The sequence below is a fragment of the Pleurodeles waltl genome, chromosome 4_1, assembly GCF_031143425.1.
Source record: "Pleurodeles waltl isolate 20211129_DDA chromosome 4_1, aPleWal1.hap1.20221129, whole genome shotgun sequence".
Classification (NCBI taxonomy): domain Eukaryota; kingdom Metazoa; phylum Chordata; class Amphibia; order Caudata; family Salamandridae; genus Pleurodeles; species Pleurodeles waltl.
Window position 1 is genome coordinate 297,410,045 of NC_090442.1, and position 22,267 is coordinate 297,432,311.

Sequence of the window (22,267 nt, forward strand, 5' to 3'; positions counted from 1 at the left end):
TCCAAACATGCCAAGCTGAGCTGCGTAAAATCCTTTCACATTCAGCTCATGTATTTCCATTTCGTCAAACAGATTTGGTCATCGACCACTAAGAGTCTTAGGCCAGCTTACTTAATTAAGGGCCATATGTACGAACACATTTTCCCATAGACACAGAATGGGTAAAACCCTTTGCTACATCTGGCCCTAAATCCTTCCAGTAAAGGACTAAATGGTATTGCATTTTTTTCGCTGCTACAGATGTTCAAATTAGGAATAATCTCCTTAGAAGGCTACTTGTTGAGATGAAAATGCCCTCCGCATGGTATACAGGTGTGGACCCCTGCTCTGAGTGCCAGACAGCATGTATATCTGGCTTTTACCTTGGCTCTAGTGTCATGCTAATTGAGTGTGTGCGCAGAGACCAAGACCTGTAAATGACAATGCAAGGTCCAAGCACTGTTCTGCGATCTGGATGGGTGCACCAAGCATATCCATGATAGTGAATTGAGGATTAATATCCCCGAGGATTAATGACTCTGTGCCTAATGCCCTCTCTTGTGTTAAGTTTCACCTTTATGTGAAACCCAGAATCATAACCTGAAATTCTAAGTATGCATGTATAGTATTCCTGTAGTATATGTGTCATAGTTGGACGCTGTTTGTAGCTGAACTGAGAAGCCAATTAGATGAATTTTGGATGCCCCTCGTTTGGCATGGCACAGATGGGATCTGAGGGCAGCTACCTCTGACAGTGGTAGTGCAGTGACTGCATTACTGTGGCTGGAAGGTGGAGGTCCAGACACTGAATTGAGGAGGATCCAGATGGTGCCACCCTTAGAAAGTTTATAAAGACTTTGTTAGTAAGGAGCTGCTGATTAGATCTTCTGTAGAACTGCCATTTCGTTGATGGTAGGTGTGGGAAATGTGGTTGCTGGTGGACTGGAGTGTGAAACCTGGTCAAGCAACAGCCACAATCCCTTGCAGGGTGAACCACAAAAAGTCTCTAAATTAACCTGTACTTAACCCTGTGCAGCTAGGCACACAAAGCAGTCAGGCTAATCTTAGAGGCAATGTGTTAAGTATTTATGCAGTACACAAACAGCAACGCAGTGACAACACAACACAATAAAAATCCTAAACCAATTAAGAAGAATAGAGTAAAGCTTATTATATTATTTGACACCAAAACCATGAAAATCCCATTAGTAGAACTATGGTTCTGAATGTTTAAGGTTCAAAATAGCAAGTTCTCAGTTTTAGAAAATGGCCACCTGGGCACCTTTAGCACCACGACCAAGGGTCCAGGAGTGGAGTGTGTGCAAGACTCACTCAGGCTAGGTCCAGGTGCAGGTTTAAGTTGTTTGGAGCCTGTTATGTCCCTGTGGCTCAAACCAGGAGACCAGCTGAACTAGCCCTTGGAGTCACTTCTAGAGTCCTGGGTGTAGATGGCAATGCAGTGTTCTGAAGCAGGGCTGGTCTCTGAAAGTCCCAAGCAGGCTCCAGGCAGCAAGGAGTACTTCAAGGTACAGCAGTAGTTTTTGGCAGAGTGCACAGCAGGTCACAGCAGCAGGTGGTCCTCTGAGAGTCCTTCCACAGGTCCAGTAGTGAACTGATGAGCAGGTCAAGTGCCAGAAATTTCCTGCCCCCCACCACCCCGCCCTGGCTCCTAGCTGGCTGCACGACAATACAGGATCGTTAAACCTATTGTGCGGTGGCAGAGCCCAGCCTATTCAGTTGCAAGTGGGGCTGTGCTTAGCTCTGCCCCCCCATCAAGTCAGTTAATGGTCCATTGAGGCTCTGCTAATCCCCCTTTTGTGTGACTTTGTGGGATGAATTCACAAAGTGCCATCTCTCAGTTACACCCAGTCATGTGACCTGGACAGATTACAGGCACAGAGGGCTAAGGGCAGGAAAATGCTAACTTTTTGAAAGTGGTATATTCAAACTTGTGATGATAAATCCGACTTTACAAGTAAAAAGGGGTTATCATTATAAGTTCATAGGTACCAAACATGACCTCTGGTTTACGAATTACAACTTATTAATTTTAATAAGGAATCCCCAATGTTACCCTATTGGCGGGGTAGGCCCCTCAGTAGTGGGACAACCAATTTGGGAGTTTTTCACTACTAGGAATTGTAAAACTACATTTTAAATACACAGCACCCTGCCCTATGGGCTATGTAGGACCTACCTTAACGGTGACTTATATGTAATAAAAGGGGAGTTTAAGGCTTGAGATTTTAAATGCCAAGTCAACATGGCAGCGGGACATTTACTTCAGGCTGCAATGGCAGGCCTGGGACAAGTTTTAAGGTGCCACTTGAGTGGGTGGCACATTAAGTGCTGCAGGCCCACTGGTAGCATTTAATTTACAGTTCATGGTTATAAGGTAGACCACTCTACAAGGAACTTACAAGTAAATTATCTATGCCAATCAGGTATATGCCAATCAAATCATGTTTAAGGGAGGTAAACTGCACAGAGCCCTAAAGCCAACAGAGCAAAAATCCAGACAAAATGGAGGCAAGAATGCAAAACATTTGGGGGAAGACCACCTTAAGGCTTACAGGTCTAATAGTAGGGGTGAGGGGCTGGCCTGCAAATTATAATATGCAAGGTGAGGACATTTCTAGGCTAGGCCTGCCCTTTTGTGTGTTCCTCGTTACTGCCTCTGGTTCTCGAAGGCTGATCACAGCACGCTTCAGAAACCTCACATTGTACTGTGTGCCTATGTTGTGGGTGCTCTAGCTTTAAAACAGCAGCAGTGGTAGCTGCTGTGAGAAACATCACTTTACATAAATGCTGTGCCTGGAGAGCAGCCTAAGAAGGGCACTTGAAGAAGTTCCTATCCAAACTGGTTCTGACGTTTGATCCAGTGGCTCCACATCCCCTATCTAGAATGTGTGTATAAATGTGGGATACAAATCACCCCACTTTGTTCCAGTTGCAAGTTCTTCATGACCAAGGAAGGGAGTGTTCTGTAGAGTACTCAAAGGACTACTGAGGGACTGGTGTCTGCCTGACAGCCAGTCTCCCATAGGAGAGAGGACATAACCTGAAGTTTGACAGGTCTTAAATAAAGCTGTCTAACTTTTTGGGCAAAAGCCCGAATACATGCCATCCATACAACCAAACACCTTTTTCAACACCTGAGGGTAAAGCTAAGTTTTCATCTTGACCATTTCAGACTTCCTATAATAGGTGAAATAGTGTTGTCAGATGACCTACCTAGTACAAAGCTCACTTGGGAGGGTGGGGTACATGAAAAAATCTTTTTTTTACAGAGTCTGTTGGCAACAACGTTTGCAAGGATCTTAACATCTAAATTTAACAGATGATAGTTCTTCCTTGGTTTAGGTATCAGTGGTATTAGTGCGCAAGTCAATTCTGTATTAATAGAACCCGATGATGGAATATCCTACACAGTAGCTGTGTTGTCCTATGCATGTCAATCCTCAGAAATTCAATAGGTAATCATTCCACGGTGCCTGACTGAATGCATGTTCTCAATAGCTTCTGATCTTTTCTCTTCAGTTATAGTACCTTCTAATTTCCCCACACATTTCCAAATAAATTCACTGCAGTGTGATCCTAGTCACAAACCTATCCTCTAAAATTTCGATCAGAGTTCGGTCTGTACTGTATAAAAGCCTGAAAGCTTACCCAATTATTGTGTAATATCTAATGAGAGTGTTAGGAGCTCACCCTTTTGGCCTCCTGTTGCCAATATACCAAAGGGTGACTCTTTTTGTTTACACTGGGTATCCAGTAGGTAACCCACGTTTTCTTCATTTCCATGTTGCTTATGGTTCAGTCTGGATAATGCATACTCAGCTTTGAATGTGAATACTGTTTACTGTCAAATTTAGCTGAAATTAGTTTTCTCAGTAGCCCTGCAGCAGACGAGACATTGCAACAGCTTGTAAAGTCACAAATGGATGTTTCAACATCTTCTGTGTTTCCACCCACTTTGTTTTGGTGAATGTGGAGCTCCTTATCATCTTCATCTGATAAATGCTTTTCAAGCAGCCCGCAGTGTTTTGTCAGAGCTCACACTGCCATCAATGTTAGCCAAAGTGTCAGTGGGACACACTAGAGAGCATTATATCAGGATTTAATTAAAATTTAGCGGGGGTGTAACCAGCAGCATCATGTCTAGTTTTAACAATATTGGTGCATGGTTTGATATATTACCCTCCAGAACGGTATGCACAACGTGAGATAGAAAGTCAACAGTTCAAAGTACAGTTCAATCTGTGTACTCATACAATGGATACTGGACACAAAGTATCTTCCAATTGAAACAGAAGTCTCCGGAAGTTTATAAGAGCATGGCCAGGCATCAAATCATTAAGCAATCATCAGTTCTTATTGTCAGCTCTGTTGCTCTGTTGGCCTTCCTGATGTGTCAATAATGGAGTCTGTCATAATATTCCAGTTGCCACCTATAACTATTTTGGAAAGCTCCCAAATTCTTTAACCTTTCTGGAATATCTAGGGAGGAAGAGTGTCTAACTATCAGCGGGATGGCAAATGAATGTAGTTAACCACCAGTGGTCGGACAGTTTAAAAAAACACAAACCAGCCCTCATCATCACTACAGCTCTTAGTTACTGTTACCGAGAACAATGTATGGATCGATATACCTACATCTCCACATCTGAACTGAAGAGTTTGTTCTCATTCTGACCGATATGTACAGGTTACAAACGAAAATCACCTTGTCCACCCAGTCCCTTATCTGGTTACCGCCTCTGCAGGAGAAAGGTAAGTCTCTTGGATTAAAGTAATATCACAGGATTACTTGGGAAGATATGATAACATTTTCTTATGTTTAATGTAGTGTGACAAACTGCTCAAGGAAATGACTGATAGCACTTTTGAAAAGTGTTGTGTTGTATCGTTTCAAGACATTGTGGACCAAGAGATTGGCTATGCAGAGGGTGGTGACTTGACACATGTACATTTGGGAGGTGCAATGATGTACAGAAATAAATCCTGAATATCAGTGAGGGTGTACTTATGATTTACTGCATTATATGGTGTGGGTCAATGGAGCAACGGTTGGAGGTGCAGTCGAATGGAATAGTAAGCAAGTGCAGACAACAGACCTTAGCAGATGCTACTATCTAGGCATGGAAAAACCACTAGTGGTATTCAGTAAATGGTTAACCTAAACTCCTGCAGCTCAAGTTACCATAGTATGGGGCCCTGGACTTCAAAGCTTGAAAATATAGACTAAATAGGTGAGGGATAGCTATCCAAGCTGATCCACTGGACTCTACCATAAGAAAGGTAAATAACAAGCAACATTTATCACCCTAGACCCTAGTGGGAAAAAGTCAGCCTAATGCAAATCATACCTGAACAAGTAGGGCCTTATTCACAAAGGTAAACATACACATTTGTGTTAGTGTATGCTTTTTCAGCATTTACAAACCTGCACTTTAATAGTAAATTCACACGTGCAGAAACTTTGGTGTAGTGACAGAATATTCTGCACATAAAAAATTATAGGCAAAGTCTCCACACTCGTAAACTTACTATTAGAATGTAGGTTTATGAATACTGAAAATGCGTAACGTACACAAATGTGTAAGTTAACCTTTGGGAATCAAGTCTTGGATAAGGTTTTCCAAGACTTCGAGCTCAGCAATAATCTCAATAGTCAAGTGAGAGAGGGATACACAAATGCTAGGCAAGCATTCAAGTGATGGTTTGTCCACTCCTTTGGTTTGGGAATTTTTTAGCCGTTCTGAACTGGAGCAATATGAGATGAGTGGGCCCACCCATGTATTGCTAAACTGTGTATCTTAGGTCTTAAACAGCCATCTTGACTTGTCAGTTAAGTCCTGCTTTAGATTTTGCTTTGTTGCTCCAGTGTCTCATGACCAATTCCATTATTACTTGTTACATTCCAACGTTTCTGTGGTCTGTTTCTTTTTGAGGATGTGGGGACCTCCACTGCTGTTGAATTTAGAGATTCGAAATATTTTTCCAGTTGCTCAATGTTGTGGTATTCTCTCTTTTTACTTTCTACAGTATTCAGCATAGTGGCAGGATCCAAAAGGTTATAAGAGCTATACTATGTCTTCAACATCGACTGCATTCATTTCCTATGAGACGTCAATTGATATGAAATGAACAGTTTAGGTACCTGAAAAGGCAAGTACATTTCTTTGCTGCAAGTATAGGTTGTCTGCAATTTTGATCACTGAGCAGGCATCCTATGACTGGGTGTGGGGAATCCGTCCTGGTTTGGTAACTGAGAGCATCATGTATGCTCAATGAAACTCTAGTGGTGGAGAGAAGGTTTGACCAAACTACTCAGGCAAAAAGTATTTAAAAAGCAAAACATGTTGCCCTGCTCTTCCTTCGCAGGGACACTAGGGGCCAGATGTAGCAAAGCTTTAGCGACACTAAAGCCACTTTCAGATGTAGAAATGCATTTTGCGAGTCGGAACCGACTCGCAAAATGCATTTCCGAGTCGCAAATAGGAAGGGGTGTTCCCTTCCTATTTGCGAGTCGCACTGGTATGCATTTTCATTTGCGACCGCGATTGCGGTCGCAAATGAAAGCGAGGTTACCATCCACTTGAAGTGGATGGTAACCCAGGCACAAACAGGAAGGGGTCCCCATGGGACCCCTTCCTCTTTGTGTCTGGCACAAAAATTAATTTTTCAGAGCAGGCAGTGGCCACTACCTGCCCTGAAAAAATCCGAAACTAAAGGTTTCGTTTTTTTTTTCAAAGTGCAGCTCGTTTTCTTTAAGGAAAACGGGTTGCACTTTGAAAAAAAAAACTGCTTTATTTAAAAGCAGTCACGGACATGGTGTTCTGCTGTTCCCAGCAGGCCACCATCCCCGTGAGTGCCCTGAATCGCTATGGGGTCGCAAATTGCGACCCACCTCATTAATATTAATGAGGTGGGTCTTTGCGACCCCATAGCGACTCGCAGAAGGTGTCTGAGACACCTTTCTGCATCCCAAATTGCGAGTTGCAATTTGCGAGTCGCTGGGACTCGCAAATTGCAACTAGCAATTTGGGACTTTGCTACATCTGGCCCTAAATGTCATAATATTATCTCAGTGGCTTCTATCATCCAAGTCAATGTTTTTCCTTTTCAGGTTCCATGCTTCTTGACCCCAATAGTGCATGAGAGTCATTTGCTCAATCAGATCCTGGACATCTGTTAGGCATCAGTCTGTTGAGGCCAGTTGGGACTTGAAAGAGGCAATGTCAGTATGTATGCATTAATTATCAGACACAATGGAAGTGTGCATTTCTGTGTCATGGATAGCTGTTTTAATGAAGGCATGTTCTCAAGAATCTCCCTCACTGGATAACTTTATAGTGGGGTATTCAGAGTGCACTAGTGTCTTCTTCAGTTTATCAGACAAGGCCTCTGTGAAAAGATGCTGTCTCCGAAATATTTACATACATAAAATAGAGTTCTTGACAAACAAACATGGGGTCGTTAAACAATATGTTCAATTTCCGTTATAGATCTGAGAATGAATATGTATTCCGACATAAACACTACACAGGATAGGTGTGGCTTCAGATGATTCCAATGTTAAGGAAACAGACGCAAGTTCCCAGTATGAATAATAAGGATCTGAAATATACATGCCTCAATGTAGCATTATTATGAAGTCAAAAAAGTTCATACAGTGTTATGGTGGGGATTGTTATGCTATCTGCAAGGGGTGCAGCCTTCACACTACCAAGTCACAGGTCATCTGCAAGGTCTACTTTCCATTTCCAGCTCTTCACAGGAACAAAACCTGGGTAACAGTGACATGGAAAATAGCGTACAGTGGAAACTAGAATTGTTCAATGCCCAGTACAGATTCCACAGATCTACGGTGCTTAGCTTGTCATGTTCCTCATACAGACTCGTACAAAAACACTGGTACACTGAAAAGAGCCCCACAAATCAAAATGGCCACAGCATTATATCCGAAGTGGGTTCAAAGGCCAGAACCCTGCTGGCCCAAGGAGGTCTGAGGGGTTGAAGCCATTAGCTGCAGCAAAGGTATCGGTTTAACAGAATGTATTGGTTCCATAGCCTGTGTTCAAAGCCTAAGGCTCATAGAGTTATCAATGAAGAGAAATGAGTCCCATCACTTTAGTTCACAGTGATTGAAACCTGGTCCCAGAAGCCTAGTGGAGTTTGGATGTTTGAAACAGGATCATGCTGGTAATGAGATTCCGTACCTTGGGTCACCCAATACAGGATGGAGCTGGTGGCACCTTCTTCTCGTTCTCATTGTGAGTAACTGTCACTGAGCATGGCTAATTGGGCATCTACGTGTGCCTTATTCATTCCAGTCGCACATCTCTGGTGAAATTTGAGCTGTTAGTACAACGTCAATGGTAATTAAAGGCAGATTATAGTTCTAGGCAGAGCCAGCCAACTTTGCGGTGGCCAAGCCCCACATTGTAGCACCAACATTCTGATTTTGGAGTAGCAACTCTAGATGGCTTCTTGAGTGGTGTGGCACCACAGCTAGGACACACTCATTTTCTGTGCTATGGGAAGGCAGCAGTCTCTCTTTAAGGACACATCAGAAAACATGGGAGTTGAAAAGTGCTACAAGTCTGAAAGAGGGTTAAGTATAATAACTCTTTACAAGAAGAAAGAATAATTCCTTGACATTAACCCCATATAAAACCTACATATCGATTATAGGAAGGAGGTACAGTCTTGTGCTCCTAACCATGATGTAGCATACCATTAGCTGTTTTCTGAAACATTATGCATTTGTAATACATGATTTAAAGATTTCACCTGGAGGCATTACACACCCATCATACATGTCTACTTCTACTTTTGAAATGCAAATAAATAAATCATAAATGAGCCTAAAGATGTTTTTGATAGTTCTAAGTGTGGCAGTTCTGTGCAGCAATAATCGAACTTTACTAACATAATTATGAGGCTTCTTCATGAAGAGAGTGATGATAAATGGCAAAATCGTGTCGGAGGGTTGAAGATATGCTAAACAAGTACAGTTGCACAAATGAACAGTGGAGACATTCTTAGTGGCCTTTCAATAATAAGAGGCTCTTTATGTCTTAAAAGATATTTCAATGAACAGACGGTATACTCTTGTGACTACAGAGTGACCTGTTCCATTTTATACAGTAGTCACAATGATCGGACACAGTTTGGTTCCATAACGAGCGCTATACACATTTTCTCTATTACACAGCAAATTACTATTCAAAGCACTGAAAATTAACTGGCTCGTAAACCATTTCTCAGCGTAGTACGCTCTGGGCAGTGACAACACTTTAGATACAGAGACCAATTGCAAAGTAGAAGACAGGTTTTAGCAAAATTTGTAAAACGAATAATATCAGTGCTCTGAATTGATTGCAAAATTTGCATGCAGTGCTTTACAAAGTTCCAAATAAATACAAAAATATAACCAAAAGTGTGCCTTTTCACATTCTTGATGTCTCAGGGTAACAAAAGGCCCGATTTATTTTCTGGCATATGGCCCGTTGTTCCGCCTCGGCAGCGCAATAAATTACTCCATCGCCCTGGTGGATGTAACCCCCCACCCCACCAGATTTATAAATGTCCTCCAACCTGACATTACAAAGCACTGACAGAAAACGCACTCACAGTGGCTTCTGTCAATGCTTTTAAGAGTTTGGTGCATGACGCAGCCTACATGACTTAGATGAGCACCAAACTTTTCTTTTTCATTTAAAAAAAAGAAATCCCCAAACTGGATTTTCTTTTTCAAAATAAAAAGAGATAATGCCCCCTCACTCTGAGAGGCACTTCATATGGCGAGGGGGTTATTATTTAGTTTTTTACTGTGACAGACAGTAAAGAAAACCGCTATATGGCTGCCCACCCTAATAGGAAGGACAAACATATAGCCAATGCTCTGATGGGCCTTACTCTGTGTGAGAAGTTTGGCTACAGCAGAGTAGTCACCACTGTAGCCAAACGTAAGGTCCACCCCATCTACATTGGGCAGGCGGACCTCTATGTTGGATGGGAGGTAACTCTGTCGCCGTTGGACAGTGTTCCCTCTCCGCCAACATATAATCCAGGCCTAAAGGCATTAATGAATAAAAGAACTGCAATACATTCATCTCAACAAACTATTTCTCTAATATTGGAGAACTTTATTAACTATTGTAATTTGAGATAAATGGGAGCATCTCTTTACCTCCAGCACTGGTAGACCCAGGGATGCTTTCACCAGGTGAGTAACTCATGAGGCCACCATTGCCGTTTCCATTGGGAGTTGATGGCACAGATGCAAGGAGACCTGAAAGTATAATGGAACTATTATTAAAGGAAAAGCACATATAAATTTAAACTGTGACAAATATAAGCTACTGTGAAGGAAGTCTACTTGTTTAAGGTGAAAATAGTTTATTATGGTATGTTTGGGCCCCAGGAATTCCACAATTCTGGGTTTTCTGCATAATTCTAGCTGTACCACCTTCCCACAAATCCACTATCTAGTAGATAATTTGCATATTGGTTCAGAGTTTTCTAAGGAGGCTGAACAGTGAGCAGAACATAGCTTTACAGAAGTGAAAAGGCCAACGTTTATACACTGAGTGATGTATTTGGGCTCTCATTACAAATTTGCTACTAATCACAATTCAAGTACTAATTGGAGTTCCTGTCTGAATCGTACAAATTACTGGTGCAGCAATACCATACCCTGTATGATTTTTGTCACATACAAACAACACACATTCTGAGCATGTGTGCCTCAAAAGAATGGGTAAATGTTACTCACCCAGTAATCATCTATGCTGGCCATGTAGTGCTGTAGATTCACACGCTATGCATAATCTTGCCATCTAGTGTTGATCTCGGATGTGTACAAGTTGATTTTCTTCAAAGAAAACCTTTCCTCCTCTTGTTGGTAATGTGCATGCACATCGACCCCACTGTTAGATTGTTGTCCCGCACGATGGGTGAGGATGTAATATAGAGCTAAGTGATTTATAGAAGATGTCCATGCAAAGAAAGAGGAGATTAAAATATGAAGGTTACAGCAGTAACCACAGGCGTCTGGGGAGGAGGGTGGGTGCATGTGAATCTACAGCACTACATGCCACGAACAGATGCTTACTGGTTAAGTAACATTTTACGTTCAAGGCATGTGCAGTTGAAGATACGCATGCTGTGCATAGACTGTAAAGCAGTACTTCTTATGAAACAGGGGCTAGACTGTTATATGTGCAGTAGTTAGAAAAAGTGTAAGCAGAACTACCTTACCAACAGTGGCTTGTTGGCAAACCAGTGCATCTACACAATAATGTTTTGTATAAGTATGTGGTATAGACCATTTAGTTAATTTACAAATGTCAGCTATAGGAATGTTCTTATGAAAGGCCATAGGGGCTCTTTTTTCCAAGTAGAGTGGGCTCGAGGAAGGATAGGTAATGTTCTTTTGGCTTTTGCATAGCATGTTGTTTAGATGCATTTAACAATCCATCTAGTAATGCCTGCAGAATGGGCTTTCCTTTTATGGGATCTGGTGAAAGCAACAAAAAGTTGTTGTGTTTTTCTAAAATGTTTAGTTCTATCAATAAAATACATAAAGGCTTGTTTAGCATCTTAGGTATAGACAGCCTGTTCTGCAACTGAGTCAGGTTGTGGGAAAAACACAGGACATTCAATAGACTGATTAATGTAGAACTGTGAGACTACCCCCGAGAGAAATTTGAGTTGATGCAGAGTACAAAACCTATATCTGTGTATTTGTAATAAAGGTTCTTCAAATGTTAGTCACTGAAGCTTATTGACATGCCTAAGTGAAGTGATGCTGATTAGAAAAGATATGTTCCCAGAAAGAAACTGGAGGAGGCAGGAATATAGAGGTTCAAATGGAGGGGCCAATAACCTTGTTAATGCAATGTTAAGATTCCATGTAGGGACTTGTGGGACCCGAGGAGGAATTGTCCTTTTAAAACCATTGTGAAGGCCTTAATCACAGGAATTCTCAAGGGGGGAAATGTTGTTTATTCTGAAGATAAACGGCTATAGCTACTAGATGTGATGTTATAGATGTAAATGCTAACCCACAAGTTTGCAGTTGAAGCAGGTAGTAGACAATTCCTTATCCTATGCCTGCTAGGGGGTCAATATGTCAAGACCGACATTAGTAGACAAATCTTTTCCACTTGGCAGTGTAACAGACATGAGTATTAGGCCTGCATGCCTCTTTAAGAATGTCCATGCATTCAGGTGGTAGATTAAGGTAACCGACCTCTAGGACTTCAGGTACCAGAATGCAAGTTTGAGAGATTTTGCATCTGGGTGCCTGATTTCTCCATCGTTCTATGTGAGAAGATCCAACCTGTTGGGAAGTCTCTCTCCTGTGGGACTACTGAGAGTTCTAGGAGGGTGATGACCCATGGTTGGCATGCACATGTGGAAGCTACCAAGATGAGGGTGAGCGATGTCAGTCAAAGCCTCTCCACCACAAACGTAAGTAGTGGGAAAGGAGGAAAATCATATGCAAATATCCGTGACCAACTCATTCATAGTGCATTGCCAGTGGACCTTGGGTGCGGGAACCTGGAGATTAAATTTGGGCATTTGTTATTTTCTGCTGTAGCAAAGAGGTCTATTTGTGGTATTCCTCAATGATGGAACTACCTGAACAGGACTTGTGGGAGGAGTTCCAACTCGTGGACTTGTTGCCGCATCCTGCTGAGGAGATTGGTAAAGTCGGTGTCCACTCCTGGAAAGTATTCCGCTATCAGATGGATTTTGTGTTTGAGTGCCCACCTCTAAATGTTCTGAGCTAGCTGAGAGATCTGAGGGTATCAGGTGCCCCCATGCTTCTAAAGATAATACATGGCTGTCATGTTGTCTGTTTTGATGAGGACTACCTTGCCAATGAGGTGGGGAAGGAAAGCTTTTAGCGCAAGGTGAACCGCTAGTATTTCTTGGTAATTTATGTGACGGGCCTCCAGTGACCTTGAACAGTCAGGTCTTGTGAGTGTGCATGCCACCCTGTCAGGGAGGCATCCATTGTGATGGTATTCTGAGGAACAGAGTTGAGGAGAGGCCGCCCCTCTAATAGGATGTTGGTGTTCCACCACTGCAGAGAGCGAGAATCTTGATGGCCCACCAAAACTAGATTGTCCCAGTACCCTCTGCATGCCACAAATGTTGTGCTTGGCATTCCTGCAATTGATGCATGTGTAGCCTGGAATGTGCCAATACAGTAGGCCATCATGCTGAAGAGACGCATAAGTGTCTTGAATGTGACCTGTTGGTTCGGTTGGAAAAGAGGGATGAGTGATTGAAAAGACTGTATCCTGACAGCATTTGGACAGCCCACCTTTGAGTTGAGAAGGCTGAATCTGAAGAGGGTTGGAGGTGGGTTTTTGAGGCGTTGATAGTAAAATTTGTGAAGCAGGTTGATGGTGATCTGCGCATGTTTGTGATATTTATGACGAGTGGCACCTTTGATGAGCCAGTCGTCCGGATAAGGGAAGACATGGTAGCCCTTTCTGTGGAGGTGTGCGGTTACCACCACGAGGCACTTAGTAAAGACCCTGGGTTCAGTAGAGACTCCACAAGGAAACACTGCCGTCTGCCCACTACAAATCTGAGGTATTTGGGATGTACCCGATGGATGAGGATGTGGAGAAAGGCATCTTTGAGGTCGAGTGCGGCCATGAAGGCACCCTGGTGTCATAGGGGAATGACATCTTGAAGAGTGACCACGTGAATGTGCTCTGAGATAAAGCATGCGTTTAATGGTTTGAGGTCTAAAACAGGTCTCAGAGAGCCGTCCTTTTTGGGGTTTAGGAAGTATTGTGAGTAAACTCTGGAGCCTGTTAATGGTGAGGGACGGGTTCTTTGGCTCCTTTTTGAAGGAGCCCTAGTACCTCTTCCCCGAGTAATGTGTGGTGTTGAGGAGAGAGTTTATGTTTGCAATGTGGAATGCTGGGAGGCATGGATGTGAGCTCCAGACAATAAATATGTTTGATAATACCCAGTATTCACTGGTTGAGATGATGATCCACCAAGCAGGAAGGAAAGCCTGGAGATGACCCCGACTTGTGTTAATGGTTGGGGGGAAGGTGAGGTAAATCAGGTTTTAGTGGCAGTGACAGGCCCTTTGGGAGAGCTGCACTGACCTCTACCTTTTGACTGGTTCCCTCTAGGAATTTCAAAAGTAGCCTCTGGCTTGAGGCCGTTGGTATGATGGGGAGGTGGACTTGGAACCTCCACAGCTGGGATGTGCGGTGAAGGGAGCCGCAAGTGGTAGGAGTTGTATTTGCTGTTTCGGTGTCCTTTTTAATCTTCTCTAATAAGGTGTTGACCTGCGGCCCAAACAGATGTTCCTCATCAAAGGAAAAGTTTGTTACATTTTGCTGGACTTCTGGTATGAAACCAGAGACCCGGGGCTACGCATGCCTACATAGAAGGACACTAGAGTTGACCACCCCACTGCAGTGGTATTTGGGCACAGGGGATGCTGGTGTTTGAAATCTGCTTCCTTTCACAGGATATCTTGTAGCCTTGTTTCTTGTGCTCCTCTGGGAGATATTAGAGGAGTTCAGCCATTTCAGTATAATGGGCACGATCGTTCCCTAGAAAGCAACCCAATGGAATTGGCAATCCACCAAATTATTTACTTATTGTACAGCTACCCTCTTAACTGCAGAATCTATTCACTTACTCTCTTTGTCTGCTAGATGGGCATCACCAGTGCTCTGAGACCTGGCCCTTTTTTGCAGACAGTAGCAACTACTAGGGTGTCAGGTGAAAGCTGCTCCTGATATAGAAAGGGTCAGTTGGGGAAGCCTTTGTATTTTTTGTCCACTATTGGTGTAATGACTGTGGCTCTCACTGGGTCATGGAAGATGTCTGAGGTGAGACGGAGTATGCCTTTAAGCATAGGGATATACTCAGCAGAGCGGCCGGTGGAGGAAAGTGTCTGAAAAAGGAAATCCTCCTCTAATGGTTCGGAATGCAGATCTACCTTGTGAAAGGAGGCAGCCCTCTCAACAAGGAAATGAGTTGTGTGGCCTGCATAAGTAATGGGTTCACACTCGACTACCACTAGGAACCAAATACCCCATTGCAGCACTTGACTCTTATAGGGTAGCGATGCAGAGCAGTCCAAGGCTTACTCAAGGGAGGTGGTGTGGGCTAGTAATCACCATTCACAAGCACACAATAATTACACTCAATGTATGTCCAGTCTGTGCTTTTTCTTTTGATAAAGAAATACATTTATTACTCACACACTACTCAATAGTATACAATAACTTACAAATATACACAGCTGATTGAATTACTTTTGGATTACACTGTGTAATCATTCTTGTCTCTCCCAAGGGGAGATATAGACCAACAACCCACATGCCAAAGCATTCACTTGTATTCCAATGCATTATTTGACTGTAACTTGGAGTGAGAGCACCTTATACTGGCAATAGAGTACATCTGTTTTGTTCACTAGTGGCTATCAGTCTCCTTACTCAAATAAGCATTAACAAGAAACATGTATAGGCATGCTAGAATGAGTTGTTCTTTTACGATTACTATCAGCATGGTCTACGCAGCCTAACCATGCCCCTACAGGGTGTGGGTCAAAGTTCATCATATTACACAGTGAACCGTTCAACTTAAAAATGATGCACAGTTGACACAGCCCCTAAAGAACATCACTTGGTTGTTAAAAGTTGCGCAAATAAAATTTTTCACGCTTAGAGGGTGCCTCTTCATATGACCATACACGTCACACCATTGGCCACAACGCTGCAACCATACATTTTTAATCATGTTCAGCACCATGTACTGCACTTTATCTATAGTCCCTAAAAGACTGCTTTCTGTAAAAACACATGCAGTTACAGCTTTTTTAACCCCTTGAGGGTGTTCACCATTATAACAATCCGTTGTTATCAGCATTCAAGCCACAAGGACTGCAGCCATGATCTTCATCCCTAGAAGGCATAGTTCCACCACTGTGAACAAACGTTCCAGCTGGGACTAAGCGTTTAAACACATTGCAACCCTTGAGGGGTTTTCATTTCCATGTCCTCTGAAACTGAGGGTGGGGACATTTAGATAACTTTCTTGGGGGAGGCTGTGCTCCTCTTGCCGCTCCCCCCACACTTGGTGATGATTATGGTGGTGACACCGTCCTCCTGGGGTCACCACCATGCCAGAACGAGCAATGTTCAGCGTAACTTGGGCCAGGCCCCGCATGGCAGTGCGCTCTCCTTGCACCAGAGCCCAGTCTCTCCCCCAGTTGGCCCTCAGAGGGAAAGAGGGGACTACCTTACCTGGTCCTGAGGTGTCCCCCACTTGGTCTGGGGTCATTCAAAGGCAGAGTCCTTGCCCCAGTTGTAGTCAGTGGGTTCTTATTTCCAGTTGTCAATGGTGCCTGTCTTCAGTCCCAGTGTTCTACAGAAACACATATCCAAGAGAGCTCTCTACCCTGCACAAGACCTTTTACGTTGGGGCAGAAGTGACCAGCAGGGCTTCAACGCTGTCCTATCCTGATGTGCCCCATCACTTCTCCGCATCCTGTCCCAACCCTCCTGCAGTCTTCTGGGTTAACTGAAAATGGCGTCACTCAGGAGTCAGTTGCCACATGTGGTGTAAGGGACTCAGCCCCTCCTCCCTGACATTTGTGTCAGGGCCTCTCCCAGCAATTCCTCTAAGTATCCCCTCCTCATTGAGGAGCCTGGACCAGGCCCAGTTCCTGGTGCGGAATGAAAGCTGGCTGATTTACGCAGGGCCCTGCTTCTGCAACTTGAGAAAGTAGTAACTGGTTCTGATCCTGAACTGAGTCAGATAAAGATGACATTCCTGGATGATCCATAAGCTGTACAGAGATGCTTTTGTAACCCACTGCAGTGTTCTTTTCATACAGGTTACAGTAGAGTTTGTGTACCCTAGGGAACTGGAGTTGTGGCCCAGGGCAGTGTTTCCCATCAGCATGTAATAGAGTTTTACTACAATGAAAACAGCAAGCACACTGACTATTCCTCAAGTGTGTACACACATCTTATAAGGACTACTCCAGGTCATCACCGACTCTGCATGCTTCCTTCTGTGCCAGGCTACCTAGATGCAGTTCTTGGGTTGTGCATGACAGGAATCCTCCCTGTGTAGCCTTCACACTGGTGCACACGTGTATACACATGATCACATGTAACCAGCCCTGGGGCCTCCTACTCTTGCTGCATCACAGCAGCCTTGGCTTAACAAGGCGGCACTATCAGGAAACACACACAGACCATCTTACCATGAGTTTACTGTAGGTGAATCCCAAGTTATGAAGCTCCTTCGCAGTAAAAGTTCAAAAACCAGGTGATCCAAAAGCAAAATATCAGGGAGGACCAGGTGGCCAGAACCACCCTCTCACAGTCATGGTAGGAAGTGGTATTGTCAGGAGGGGAGTGTTGTGCATGTACAGGCCAGGATATATATCCACTGGTGGGTCAGTGTCGTAAGTGTCCCATGGATCATCCTGTGGTGGGATGTAATAAACATCCCCTTGCACCTGTAACCCTATGACTGAATGAGGCGACCCTTGAGTTGTGTATGTTATATGGTTACCTGGAGAACTGGGGGGGAGTGTTGTGGAGCTGGTAAGGGTGATGATGGAATGGTGACAGGCAGAGGGCTTGTAACCTTGTCCGTTCTTTTTTGCTCCTTTGGGGGAGTGGGCAGGTCCAAAGATATTTTAAAGGACAGTTTCCATTTGGACAGTTGAGCAGAAGATCCCGGAGGGTGAGTCAGTTTCTGGCCGGTATGTAGATCGATAATAAGATTTTCTGGTGGGAGTCAAACTCTTCTTGCAGCATATGGAAAATTGGTTCCACAGTCCCTGATTTGCGACTGGACTTGCTGGTCAATGCCAATAGTCTCAGGTCAGTATCCATTTTTTGCATCGATGTTGAAGTTGACAACTCCAAAGATCGGCTCGGCTCCAGCATAGGAGTGTTCAGTGCCGAAGTAGTCAGTCTTGATCATTTCTTCTGTGTCAAGCTGGGGCTTGGCTTTGCATCCGAGATGTTGATCTGTGCAAACCATGGCTCAAAGGCAGTGGAGGCTCAGCAGTCTGTCCTCTGATGCTCCAGAGTAGCTGGTCGGCCCTTTGCGAAGAGTTGTTCAGAGTGGGATCGGTGTCTAGGTGGGGAGGGGGGGTACTGTACTCATAGCTGGTTGTGCTGGTGAAAGATCTTCGATTTCCAGCTTGAAACTGGAGTCATGGGCTGGTGCTTGTGCAAGGTGTTCCCCCTCTACATCCTCTGGGGTATCATCTCTGCTCCTCTGTTACATTTCGAGAGATCGAGCCTGATGGTCATGGAGAGTTTTCTTCAAACAGAAGAAGTAGCAGGCATTGCAAGCAGCCTTGCTGTGCTCGGGGGAGAGAGACAGATTTCAGATCAGTCCAAGGGTATTTTGCATGACAGCGAGGACAACAGAGGAAAGATGTCCATTCCATAACAGTGTAGACATGTTGGAGGACATGTGCCTGGAGAATGAACAAGGTCCCAAAGGACGAAGGCCCACGAGGGCCCGAGATAGATGGAAAAACACCCGGCCGATTCTGGATTTGTCAAACTGAATGGAAGGGGAATAGAAATGTGATTGATAATAATACCAACAAAGGTAGAAACCGTGTAAGCCAAAACAGTCCACCACAACGGTGTTAAACCGAAGCATGGGAGCACACATACAAACATGACGGTGGAAGAAAACATTCTAGCAATGGAGTCAATGACTATGTGCATTACCAATAGGAGGAGGAGTCAAAATACCTTGTGACTTGAACGACTTTCTTCGAAGAAAAACAAGTTGCACACATCTGACTCCAACACTAGATGGCAGGATTATGAACAGCCACACATGCCTTGAACATCAGATTGTTAAGGTCATACAGCACCTGATTAATAGTGCACCCTGCAGTATCAACATTTGTCAGGTGATCAATTACCTTCTGGGCTTGCACAGGACTCGTAATGAGTACCTGAAAAGACAACCTTTCTGCCCAGATAGTGCTAAACATCTGATGGCGGACAAAAATAAATATTCTGCTGCAGAAAACAAAAACCCTTCATATTTAAATGTAATTCAGAGAGAGTGAAAAGAATGATTCTGTCATGTAATGATTTGTTTCATTTTGTAGACAACTATAGGTTTAAACAACAGCTTCTCAGAATCCGAAAACATTTTACATCTCTTTACAGCCTGAGGCTTGAATTTTAACATGGTTCCTAAGAAGAGACTTACACAAGCCATATGTAATATTCAACGTTGTTTTGTAATACTGTTTCATGTTCTAAAGAGGCACGTTTTGTAGTACTGTTTCATGTTTTAAAGAGCCACTTTCAGATGTCCTTTGATGTGATGGGGCACACTGTGGGTTACAACAACTGTGCACAGGTAAACTTCTCTTGGTTACAAAAAGTGTGCATGGGTAAGCTTTTTTTTAATATACCAATTGCAACATAGTACTTGTACATAAACTATTTAATTCCCATGTTACAAAGTATAGCCTAGTTTTAGTAGAATGGTGCTCCTTTGCTTCCATGAAAGTCAATATTAGCAATTTTTGGGAAATAACCTATTGAATGGAATCCGCTGAATGTGTATACATTTCTTCCTAAACTGTATTTTTTCTATTATTGGGATTTTTTATCACTTTACCTGTAATTCATTAACACGCTGCACCATTTGCAACACCTTGCCACATAATCTGCCTTTCCAGGCTGCGTGCCTTTGCACCAGGTGGTCCTCCATTGTCACATACCTCCAGTAGCCTATGACATTTTGTAGTTAAACATATCATAAAGGAGCCATACGTTTATCAGACTTCTGAAAGCTAAACATAGTCCTGATGTTGCTTCAATGATTGATTTACGTATTCAAATACTGTTTCTACCTATGCACCCTGTCCCTTAGGTATTCAGAAGCTTAACAAGAATTGGAAAGGTTGTCAATGAAAAATGTCAGGGTTAAATTGGATACAGGGTGTAGAGCAGTTCACAATTTGTTTTTTTACTTTCAGGGAGGGATAGCGAGCAACAGGAAAATATGAGGGAAAGCTTGTATGCTGAACAATGCATAATTTAGAACTAAAATAATATCATACACAAGGTTTGAAATTCCTCAATTGGCCCTTAATGGCAGACAGAATCAATCTGAAGACTCTGTGGCTCATGTTATCAAAACCTGGAGGGTGAGCCTCAGTACCCCTTGGAACTGGTGTTCACGTTCGTACACTCCCAGCCTCTTGGATGAAGCAGGTCTGGAGACATACAACAGGGAACAGTTCAAATCAAATCACGCTATCAATTTCAGCAATTCCAACAAGATATACAGTAGTATATTTTGGACTTTGTTGGCCAAACAGCTGCAAGCCTCCCACTGCCTGGTCTCATTCAGTAAGGACTATAACACTATTCTTCAGGAACTTCTTTCCCAGACGACGTATTTCTAGTAATAGCAATCCTTCTCTTCAACATAAAAAAAATTCTGAGCTTGACACACATAGAACAATGGATCTGACATCTGCATTTCCCTCACCTGATCTTGAAGATGACATGCTAGATAAAAAAACAACAGGTGGCTGTAGTATGGAGAGGGAAAATCAAAATTATAATAAGTATGAAGAAGGTACATGTTTTAAATCTACTTCTCATACTTGGATCAACTTTAAATTTCTATACTCCAAAGCGAGCAAGTAGTGAACCATGTCAGAGAAGGGAACAAAAGAGATGGTCTGCAGTTCAACAGATTTTCGGGACACTTTTCTCAACATAAACGTCAATTGTCAGTTCAAACTACAATGAACAGAGAAAAAAACAAAATGATTTCCACATAGCACACTTGAAGATCACAGCAAGTAGGATAGTCTTTAATAATGCTACAGTGTTTATATTGTTTCCTACCACAATGAGTTAGCCCACTACAATATTTTGTAAATAGAAACTATTCAAGTTAGATCAATCCAATAAAGTCAGTTTGTCCAAACATATGAAATATTTTCTTCATCAACATACCTAGCCCTCGATAGCGTGACATCTGTTGGTAGATTTGCTTCATTCTCTCAATATTCAGGCGGCTGGCTTCTGCATGGTTCACCATTGGTTTAGGGTAATTTACCCCAATAACACATTTTGCAGCCTTCTGGACACTTTCCGGTGCATTCCATGGATCGTAAATGTATTTTGCAGGAAATCCTCTGAGAACAGGCAAATAACGTCTAAATGAAAAAACAACATTAAATTAATCTCTAGTATTATTTTTCTGTAATCATCATAACTTTAAATACGGACCAAAATATCCTGGATCACAAATAGCATATTAACAACATGCTTTTTAACAGTAAAACACAGGCCTGCCTGGTCTAGAATCCTAGCGCCTGGAACGTCACAGTAAACGTCCTTTCCATCCCTCCATCGATTCAGAAAAGAGCTGAAGCCCACCTCTTCACTGAACACTACATCTCTGTAGAATAAGGCTCTCTGCTAATAAATAGCCCATCCCACTGTTAATGATCCTAACTCATATCCCAGGGCTTTCGTCTATGAACAGAGCTCTGTTGTTCTCCAGCTAGTTATGATTGCTGATAGATTTACAGTTTAACAGCACTGGAAAATCAGCTACCACAAGCTACAAATATATTAATGAAAATACACCGACTACCATTGAATTCCCAAGGTAGGTTTCAGAGATATTTTACCACAACATCAACCCAACTAGCCCAACCTTACAATGACCTCATTTTATCTTTTAAATAAAGTAGAATTGTAGAGATACTGCTCCAATTTATATACCTAATTTAAAAACCAACTGCATCAAATTACCTGATGTAGTCTCCATTAGGGTCAGTCCGTCGACCAAAACCCACAGGACAGTAGCAATGAAAAAACTGCTGAAAGAAGGCGCTGCAGGAAAGCCACATCCAACTTCCAGCATTTACACTCCAATCTGCATCAAGGAGCAACTCTTCAAAAACCTTTGACAAACAGAATAAAATCAGTTAACAGCTTGTATTAACACTTCCAAAAACATTACCGGGTTATGTTAAATTTATATTGTGAATATAGGCGATCTAAGGGATATCTATAGTTCAAGTAACAAATTTGGTAATACTCAAAGACCATTTATATTTAATCAAATGATTTAGTGCAACAGAAGAACACATTATTACTTGTTACTTAGCAGTAGTTTTCACATTGGTCAGCACTGTCTATGAAACATACATTCTCATTATACTGGCCTCTACAGTACAAGGGCA

At 42.8% G+C, this 22,267-nt stretch overlaps 1 protein-coding gene across 1 annotated transcript in view; it reads right to left on the reverse strand.

Moving 5' to 3' along the window:
* CRY1 (cryptochrome circadian regulator 1) overlaps positions 1-22,267 on the reverse strand; it is a 184,367-nt gene that overhangs the window by 74,952 nt on the left and 87,148 nt on the right. Inside the window, exons 8-10 of the mRNA XM_069228379.1 lie at positions 21,834-21,985; positions 21,027-21,229; positions 10,181-10,282 (exon numbers count right to left, since the gene is read on the reverse strand). Of these exons, the coding sequence (XP_069084480.1) occupies positions 10,181-10,282; positions 21,027-21,229; positions 21,834-21,985 (457 nt within the window). The remainder of the gene's footprint in view (positions 1-10,180; positions 10,283-21,026; positions 21,230-21,833; positions 21,986-22,267) is intronic.